Source organism: Microtus pennsylvanicus, chromosome 1 (genome assembly GCF_037038515.1).
Source record: "Microtus pennsylvanicus isolate mMicPen1 chromosome 1, mMicPen1.hap1, whole genome shotgun sequence".
In the NCBI taxonomy this organism is placed as follows: Eukaryota; Metazoa; Chordata; class Mammalia; order Rodentia; family Cricetidae; genus Microtus; species Microtus pennsylvanicus.
This window is the reverse complement of record NC_134579.1, coordinates 44,393,096-44,403,151: the sequence shown is the minus strand read 5'-3', so window position 1 is coordinate 44,403,151 and position 10,056 is coordinate 44,393,096. Positions and strand designations below refer to the sequence as shown.

Here is a 10,056-nt window from a genome sequence, read left to right as displayed (position 1 = left end):
GTGAACTGAACTAGAAGCCCTTTATCAAGATGGTCAGTGAAATTCTTGTTTATTTGGACCTGGGAGAAAGGCAAGGGTAAGGAAAGAAGACCCAGAATAATGCAAAATAGAGAGAAAAGGCTTCAGTTTCCTTCTGCCTTTAGAGAAAAGCAAATGAATTCCCTGGCTTTGAAAACTCAAGAATTAGTAGTACCTTCTGGAGAAAGGGTGGGTCTGTGAGAGGGCCCGGGGGAGGTGATTTCTTCCAGTGTGTGTCCCAGGACACAATTCCTGGTTCTGAGACTGTCATCATCTCAGTACCCTTTCTCCAGGACAAGCCCTTGACTAGTTCAAAAAAAAAAAAAAAGAATTTAAGACCCAGAGTGGAGAGAAGGCCTTGGACTATTCATGTTGACAGGTTACTGGCTTACCAGGGTTTTCGTGTGTTCTGTATATGAGGGAAGGCTCTACCACCTGTTTCACAGACTTGGGTTCAGAGATCTCCTGTAGCGATAAAGAGATGGTTATTGACAGAGGACAAATTCCATAGGAACAGCTTTGAGGAATTGAGTAATATTTAATCCTGTTTTGACAATTGTTTGCTAAGCCTAAACATGGATTTAATGCCATGCTAGGCATAAGAGGACCACAAAAGTGAGAAGACCATGCCTTCCTCTGGAGTATGGCTAATGTTAGAACTGTGGTATTTAGGCCAGTTGTGTTTTTTTTTTATCAGTCTGACCTCTGGACCAAAGAAAGGAGTTGGAGGCTGCATTCTAGCATGTGTCCAATGAACAACACACCATGCCTATGTAATGAACTCTCAGACGAACAACAACAATGAATAAATTTTGGACACTCAAACTCAGTTGACTTTCTTTGGTTAAAGATATGTCTATGTGCTAAGAGAGTAATGTCCCTCATTGCATGAACACGACCAAAGAACCTTTACAGGCAGGGCCCCACCCCCAGACCTTCCCTTTGACTAGTTCTTTCTGTACTTTTCTGCAATAATAAAATTCTTCACCAAGGCTTTCCTGAGTCCTTCAATTCTTTCTTGTATACTATTGAGCCTGGAGACGCCTCATCCGCATTGTGGTGTGTGTCATCAGCTGATCACAAATGGAAGGCTGTCACACATCACAGTCTTATTGCTGGCACGTGAGTTTGATAAACACATCGTGGAAGGGCATTTTCTGATATTTTATTTTTTTAATTGATTTTTTTTTTGAAACAGGGTTTCACTCTGTAGACCGGACTAGCTTTGAACTCAGAGATACACCTGCCTCTGCCTCAAGTATGGGGGTTAAAGGTATGTGCCACCATCACCGGGCTCTGACTTGTTTCTTTAATGAAATTCAGATATGTGAAGATTGAGTCTCTCTGCTGTTTCCCTGAACCACAGGGCTGAAGAGGAAAAACTTTCTTTTCCCTTTTCATTTTATTGGAGCTACACATAACGGCTCACTTCATCACTCCCTCTGTGAAGGAGCCAGGTTAGGACTAGTTCTCTGGTTCTCTTGAATGGGTTTCAGACCTTATCGTACTGCTAAGAATGAACTATGGACCCTCTTGGTCATTCTGAGAAACTATTGATAGCCACCCTCAGATTCTACAGGTTTTTTTTTTCTTTCTCTAATTTTTATCTGTTCTGAGCAATGCTATAAGGGTTCTGTGATGATCCTGGGACTATTCTGTGAAGCTAAATTTCAACAAGAATGGAAAGCAAACTGTATTTTCATAGGTAGAATAACAGGCACCTTTGGGAGGCAACTTAGGGTTTCATTCAAACTAACCCTTAAAGACAACTGTAGAAATGGAGACGTTCACGAAAGGACATGATGTCCTCTTGGTGTCTGATCCCAGAGACCATTCACGTTCTCACTCAGGAGTTGTCAGGTGCCTTCCTCCTCGGCAGCTTCCTCTGGGTAATTTGCTCATATTTTTCTGATTAGCTTTAAAAGAAGACAGAAGAAAGCAAAATACCAGGGGCTCTCTTTGTTTTTTTTCTTGGGGAAGACAATTAAGGTAAATAGCAAATTCACGTCTGCAGAGGAAACTTTGTCAGAAAGCCTTGCAGCCATTTTCCAGTATTTTGTCTGCCTCTCCCTGGCTTGATGTTTGCTCTCCCTGGCTTCATTTCCTGAGCTATTCACTAAAACCGTCGAGAAACAGGGCAGCCAACCACAAGATCACTTGGACTCAGGTCAACCAAGACACATCTCCTTTTCACGTTTATTTCATTTTGTTTTAAGATCACAGAAGAGCAGAGCATTCATACTTGTGAAGTAACAGAAGAAAGAACCAGAATTTAAATACATTTTAAAAGAAAAAAAGGCTTGTTTTGAATTTTAACTTTTTTTTTTTACACACATTGCGCTTTTTACTTTCCTTCACAGAGCTAGTAGTCAGGGAAAAAAAATATCCACCCAATAAACAAAAATAAAATAACTTGAGCAACAAAATAACTGAACCAAAAAAATGGCCATGTGTTGGTATCATCAAGGGAAGATCAGTTCATGTCTAGAGGGCTGGAAAAAAGGAATATATTTTATATATATATTTATATGTATATAACACTGTTAATGAGGAGACTTCTAACCAAGAACAGGATTTATACAACCTTTAAGAGAGCAATGGAAAGGGAGGGGTTGAAGCAGAGCTGGGGAGAAGGTGAAGGCCACCGTCCCTCCCCTTCTTATTTCATCCCGTTAGCCTCCCCCCCCCAGCAAATATCTAGGGAGCAGAACTTGGCCAAAGTTCACCAAGATGAACCATGTTCATTCTCTGATGAAGAGCAAAATCTAGGTGAGTGGGTTCAAAGAGGCTCCTGACCAATGGCGAGGGCAGCTGCTGCACGCCAGGAGGCTAGCTCCGTGGGTTTTCTTCGTTTGCAAGAAGCAGATTTTTTTTTTTTACTGTGCCTACATTTACCCAGGAAGGGTTTGTATTGGGAAGCGGGTAGCTGCAGGGTAGACTCGCAAGCACCATCCGAAAAGCTGTGCCTTGGGAACAACATGGAATCAGGGAGGTATTCGGTGGGTGGGTCTCTCTCCCACTTATGGAGTGTCCTGAGAAGAGTAAGCCCACTGAACATCCTCGTCTAAAGTGAGACTAATGCTGTAAGTGATGAGTAAACTCTGCTCTTCAGTGTCCAGGAGACCCCTATTCCTTGTGCTCTTTGGGGAGGTTCGTGAAAAGGTGACTGGACAGTTGCTAGGCTGAATGTTGAAGACAGAGTGGGAAGGACAAGTGGACCTGCGCCGAATCTGCCCAGGACATGGCCCAACGGAACAAATCCCTCATTTACTGCTCCAAGCAACTGTTCTTGTTCAACCTCCCTTTCTGGAAACTTAGCTATCCCATTTGGTCTTCGTTTTTCCAGCTCACACTCCCTTCAACCGTGCCTCCCAATGAGCTTTTATGCCCTATTTCCCACATATCTGGACCAATCCGAACTGTTAAAAAAAATGAGGCCTCTCTAACCACTTGCTTGATGTCACAGCCTATGAGTCAACCTCTTCCTTGCCTGTTTCTCACAAAGCAGCCTTTTGAACTTGCTTGGCACCAGCCGAGAGTTTCCCGAGACACACATTTACTATAAGGATGAGAGAAATGTTTGGCCCAAGATGAGAGAAGGCCGATGTTTCCTCTCGTTGGCACAACTTCCTCATGTATTACATACATAATACCCAATCTGGCCATTTTCCTTCCTACAAAAGGTTATTAGGCTGAAGTTCAACAGTCTCATTTCCCAAGATCATGAACAAGGAAGCCACCTCAGCTATTTCGGGGCCTTCACTCTGCATCTCTAAGAAAGTTCGCTCAGAAGAGAATTGTGGAATTGGTCTGGAGACTCTGTGTTCTAGAAGGAGCTATGTTGTGGAGGATGGTTTTGAGAGAGAACCCGAGACCAGCAATGGTTCTTTTTGGGTCCTCCATGGGTGGCAGCACTTAATAAAATTTCAATTCATATTTAAAATCAGAGTTTAGAGGTGGAAGAGGCTAAGGACTGTCATCTAAATTCTTTACCTTTGGGGAGAGAAAGCTAAAAACTCAGGAATGCAAAATAACTTGCCAACATCAACATCACACGTCTTTTTGTGTGGCAACACACAGAGAACAACCCAACTTTCCTGACTCCAATCCTGATTCCCCTTTCGTTTTACAGAGGCCTTAGGTGGACTAAAGTAAGACTCTCATCAAGGTGACCCAAATTTCCTTTTAGAATCGTCTTGTTGGACATCCTATACTCGCTTTGATGATTCTCTCAGGTCTGATTAGAGAAATGGTAGGCAGAACACTGTGTTAAATCTGCAGGCACTTCAGATGACTGAGGTAAAACCTGTGAGTGACGCTCCCTGTTCAAACGACCCTGTGCCTTCTTTGTAACCCATAGGCATGTAGATCCATGAGGCTACTAGAGAATATATATTAAAAAAAAAAGCAGGGCGCTTCAGCAAGATGTTTCTCAAGAATATAACGTATTTCTTACATCACATAATTTATTCAAATTGGGATGTCAAAAACGTTTTATGGGTTTGGTTAAGTGTAAAGCAGACAAAAATGGGGGATATGTGATAATTTGTTCATGTATTTATTGGTGAAGCTATTTAATTAAAGATACAATAAAATATATATTGGCTGACAATAACCTGGTAACAGAAGCCTTTCACACCCCATTCCTCTTTCTTCCAGTTTGCCTAGGGTTTGTTGGGTCAAGCTAAAGAACTAAGGAGAACCATTTGTGCTTGGCTGGAACTGCCTTTAAGTGTTCTGGGTGTCTACTTCCTTTGGCGAAGACAACCATGTTTGGAACTTCAGGTTTTCTACTAGACGTTTGACCTGTAAAAAGCTTTGGGTTTTCTTCTTGTTATTTGACTTCCTTTTCTTTCAGATTTATAGGTTTAGCTGAACTTGGGCTCTGCATGGAAAATGAAGTTTACATAGTTTATATTATGTATATAAACTAGTGATTTACATTGATTTACACATGATTGGTGCCTAATTTATTAATCAGCACAGTATGCAAATGCGCTGACGAGAAATCAGGATTTTAAAATAAGTTTTCTCCAATATCCATAAACATTTCGCTGACAGGAATGCTAAGCTAAACCTAAACCTAATATTAACATCGGCAGCCCTGCCAAGAGGAAAGTGATATACATTGCGGGCAAAACCAAATACTTTCTTAAGGTTCAGTTGGTGACCTTTGGACAGCACAGCTAAATGCAAACGAGAATGGTTTACTTTTCTTCCCACTGGTATGCAGGCAGATGTGAACTTCATTTTGCCTCTCGTGAGTTATTTACAGATGTGATGTCGACCATAATGTTGAATTTACGTCACTTGGGCAGACTAAGGCTCTGGAAGAGAAACATTGGAAGTACTTAAGCAAGAAAGACACTTCCTGAAGTGGGTTTGTGTTTCTTAACTTGGGATCTATCTCACAATTTTTTTATGGCATGTTTGTTTGTCTTCAGAATTTTGATATCTTTTTTTGGGTCAGATGTAACATTGCACTTATATTGTTATAAAAACTGGCAGTTTGCAGGGGAACCAGGACTAAATCCCAGCTGAGAATTTATTAAGAAGGAAGAAAAACATGATGACATAGTTAATCCTAAAGCATTTGGTCTCATAGGCAAATTTCTTTCAAACAAATAGTAACAAGGTTGGCGAAAGGGGACCTGTGTCTTTCAAATGGAGTGCAGCTCTTTTTTTTTTAAGTAAACCAAATTCTCTCTTCCTTTTAAGTTTAAACCATTGTTCTAATTTTTCTTATAATACATACATGATTGTAAATATATCCTTTGTAAAGATAAGATTTAAAACAATACATACACATATATATTATTATTTTGCACAAAAAAATCCAAACCCTATAAGGAACAAAATGAAAAATTTAGGGAGACTAGCCAGTAGAAGCTGTCACACCGTAGTCAACTCCAGGAGGACCCTGTGACTGTGAGCTGAGAAGTAAAAACTCAAAGCAGTTTCATGCTGAGATGTTTAGTTTCTGTAGGCAGAGGAGGTAAAGTCCATCTCTGGAGGAGAAACGTGCCTTTGTTTCTGTCCTCCAAGAACGTGAAAATCACGAGTTTTGTTACAAGGTCTCTTTGAATAGCCCCAGTTTCCTAGGAGTTAAAGGGAAAAAAATGTCCATGGTGAGGGGACAAAATGTCTGTCTGACTCGGAAGAGAAGACAAGAGCCAAGTGGAAAGTCCTTCTGAGCAGGAAACACATCTGCTTTCCCATAAGCAGTCATTCTTTTTGGACAAGGCTGTTTTGCAAGAACAGCGTTCCTTCCACTAGGCAAAGCGGTTTTGATCAACAACTGCGCGGAGAATAAATAATTTTGCCATTGTTGAGCTCTAGGAGAGTTCTCCTTTGTTGAGGCCTGCCCTGGGTCAAGGTCATTTCTGTTTTTTAAACTGAAATATGAGGCTAAGGACTTTGTTTTGTGAATGGTGCAAGTTTACTTTTCATACAAAGCATATGAAATACATGAGTGGTCCCAATTAATGGATGAATCCCACTTCTTGATACTTATTATTCCCAATCGCTTGTTTGCTACTTCAGTAATTTGAGTGCCAACAAGTGAGATCATTTATAGCAATGTGATTACTTTACTGTTGAATGTATGGCATCTTGGTGTAGGTCCTCTGACCCTATAGTGATTCTAATCTTGCTTCAAAGAATATTGTCCTCAGTTCTCCATATGATTTAGCAGTATTCTCAAACCTATATGGTATATAACACCCAGGTTTTTTCCACAGGAAGGAGAAAATTTTAAAACTCTCAGATCCTGCTGGAGATATGAGTAAGCATCACATTTAAAAAAGTATCTTTAGCTATTTCCTCTATGGTCTTTTATAATAAAACAAACAAAAAAAATGGTATAGATATGATCAGGGATTCTTTTCAAAGGAGAGGCTCCTGCCACAAACTCAAGAATTTGTCCTTCTAAGATGATGGGACACTGAAGACCAGGTGTATGGTTAAAGCCTGTGAGATGTTACAGCTATCTATTTCTGAAACCAATCCTAAACAATGCTGAATAAACTCCTTCCTTCCTTCTATCTAGACTTGCATGCACACCTCTAAGATTTCAGCTGAGGATGTGGATGCCTCTTTAATGTGGGAAGCATGTATCCCTCAGTTCTTCTACAAAGGGGAGCAGACTGCTAGAGCCCATCCCAGATTGCCACTATGTCATATTGGAATGCGGCACATCTTCTCTGTGTTGTAATAGCTAAGTTCTTAGATAAGAGTTAATATCCTACCTCTTGAGCATCCATAAATCCCCTTACCCATCCTAAGCTCTGTCTGCCATCTGCCACATGCCACAACTGCCAATCCACAAAGAGAGGATGTGACAGGTTTATAAAGTAAATGATGTAATTCCTTAGAAGAAATATAAAATACTGCTCATTCTTCCTTCATCCCTCCCTCCTTCCTTCCCTTTCTTCTTTCCTTTCTTCCTTCTTTCCTTCTCTTCAGTTTTGTATCAATGTGACAGCCATTTTAAATGTTAGAAAACTTGGGAGCCACTATTTGGCTCTGTGATATAACACATTATGGCCTCGACACTAATCCTCCATCCTTTCCTAAGGTGAATTACGTTGGATGTCTCTATAGTCTAAATGAACATGGTGGATGGTTTCCTATCAAAGATGCCCACGTACAGAGGCAGCCTTTCTTGGAAGGCTTCCCCTTGGAAAACAGTCTTGGTAATGTACTGAGCTATGGATGTTCACATAACTTCTGCCTGAATTTATCACAAGTTGCCCAGACCTGACGGTTAAGCAGTTTGCTCAGGTGTCATTGTTAGTGTCACAGTGAGTCAGAGATGTAAGTCTAAACAGAGTAGAGAAGGTGAATGCAGTCTGCATCCGAGTGGCCTGGCTGTCAAACACGAAATAACCCCCATGGGCAATGGTGCCATACACATCATCGGTGGAGCGGAAACCTAAAAAAGCTTTAGTCTAGAACTCAAGGATGATGGTCTACAAGGGAGAACAGTCTGGAATCCCTATTTTGTGATGGCCAGTACTTTGCCTTAGAGGTTTGGCGGCCTCTGCAGGAGGGACTTGGGCATCCATCTACTTTCCATGTCTCCCTTCCAATCTTTCATCTGAAAGAGGCAGCAATCTCTACTTAGGGGAATTATGGGGCAAGTGTTGTGTTATCTGAAGGTTACTGAGGGACTAAGCAGGCCTGCGTAGGATCTCCCTGGCCTCCTCTTTCCCTTGTTTCTGGAGACCTGCTCAATGTATGTCACATATCTCTTCAGTGGGCTCAGCCTCGATAAAGCTAGGAAATGCATGAATCAATCCTCCAGGCATGTAAAATAAGAGTGAAATCAGAAACCATCTTCTCCCAGGTCATGTCATCCAGGCCACGGGTCTGTTCCCAGTCTGCTCACCCCATCGATAGTAGGCACTTTCATTTACAGTGATATTCTGAGTGACTCCTGACTGGGTTTTGAAAATGGGGCTAGGAGGGGTATGGGGTCCTGCCCACAGAAGGAGCACAGCTTGGTTCGAATGCGCACTGATGTCATGTGACAACCATGAAGCAGGGGAGGGATTCTGCTCCTTGCCTCCCACCCAGCCGTCTCCCCCAGCAACGTGTTACAGCCGCATCTCACAATTACAATGCAGGACAGTATCTACAGCACAATGAGTCTATGTACACATGGACCATTCCCTTGGCATGCTTTAGAGAGAGACACATACACGCTCACACACATGTACACCTACGTGAGAGCGAAGAGACTTGAGCACACACGCGCACGGTGGAGAAAACTGAAAATGGAACTTCCTAGCATTTGCGGCCTGATTGGGTTGCTGGGGCAGAGGGGGCGGGGGTAGAGAAAAAGGGGATATTTGGAATGTGTGGTCGAGGACAGAATACACTGGAGGGAAAGGGGTGTTCTCAAAAAGTTAGAGAGGTGGTAGAGGCAGGGGAGCTGAGAAAGGCTCTACATGGGTTTCCTTTGATAGTCCAAAATGGCTACACATCAGCTCAAATGAAAAACAGAAAAAAAATATGGAAATATAAACACCAAAGGCAAGACCTTCTTCTTTTTTCCCCCACAGGTGAAAATGGATGAAGGAAGGATAAAGTGTGTGGGGCATCAATATCCATCTGGTACTTCTCGACTAGTTCATTTGTACAACGTCAGACATTTTTAGCATGGCGGAACCTAAACACAGCAATCATTAGCTTAGAAGATAGACACATATTCCGGTAGAGGTTCCCCACCCTAAGGTACACTCAGATTTTATTGATGGATCTTAAAGTTGCTTTTAGCGTTGTATTTTCTTCATTTTCATATCCCCTTCCATTTATAAACACACAAACTTGTGAAATAATAGTCTCCCCCCCCATTATGCACTCTCTCTCTCTGTATCTGTGTGACGCACTTTTGTGTGTTTTTGTAATTATTTTTAAATTTTTATTCTATTAACATTTGCTGAGAAGGCAGAGCAGGGATGCTGCCAGCAGCCACAGTGGTACGGCCAGACTGATGGATCCGTTGATTCCTCTCACCGACCCGGGTCCTGCAGAGCAAAAGAGAGAGAGAGAGAGAGGATAAGCACCTTCTGCCAGCTCCACTTGACAGCTGACTAACGCTGGCATCAGAGGCAAGGCGTGGCCAGGTACTGATGTCTAGCTGTCTGTGCTCATGATGGCTCCCACCTTTTAATCCCCATCCTCTCTGGGGTACAAGGATGCGAAGGTGGCTGGTTTATTTTGAATATGAAACAACTCCTGCTTGAGAAGCTGCTAATGTGGCTGTCACGACTCTGTTGAGCCACCTTCCTCTCCCACAGTCTCCACACAATTACTGTGGAGCCGATAGTGATTAAGATTGCAAACAGTGGTATGGCTCCAACAGGAGCTCAAAGCAGGCCCTCCCTGAAGACTCATCTAGCCGCTCCATCAATCTCAGATGGGATCAGTCATCGGTCTCCGACTTCTTTTTCACAGGAAAGAGGCAGGATTATGTATTCTTTTATATGGAGCAACTATTATAAAGTAGTGTTTAAGCATGTATGGTACCTTAGC

The 10,056-nt window shown here is 42.1% G+C and overlaps 1 protein-coding gene across 7 annotated transcripts in view; it reads right to left on the bottom strand.

Moving 5' to 3' along the window:
• Positions 1-2,202: 2,202 nt before the first annotated feature.
• Positions 2,203-10,056, bottom strand: part of Lsamp (limbic system associated membrane protein) — a 2,112,174-nt gene continuing 2,104,320 nt past the window's right edge. For all 7 annotated transcript variants that reach the window (XM_075962675.1, XM_075962648.1, XM_075962642.1 and 4 more), the window contains one exon: positions 2,203-9,548. In XM_075962675.1, the coding sequence (XP_075818790.1) occupies positions 9,451-9,548 (98 nt within the window). In that variant the 3' untranslated portion in view covers positions 2,203-9,450. The remainder of the gene's footprint in view (positions 9,549-10,056) is intronic.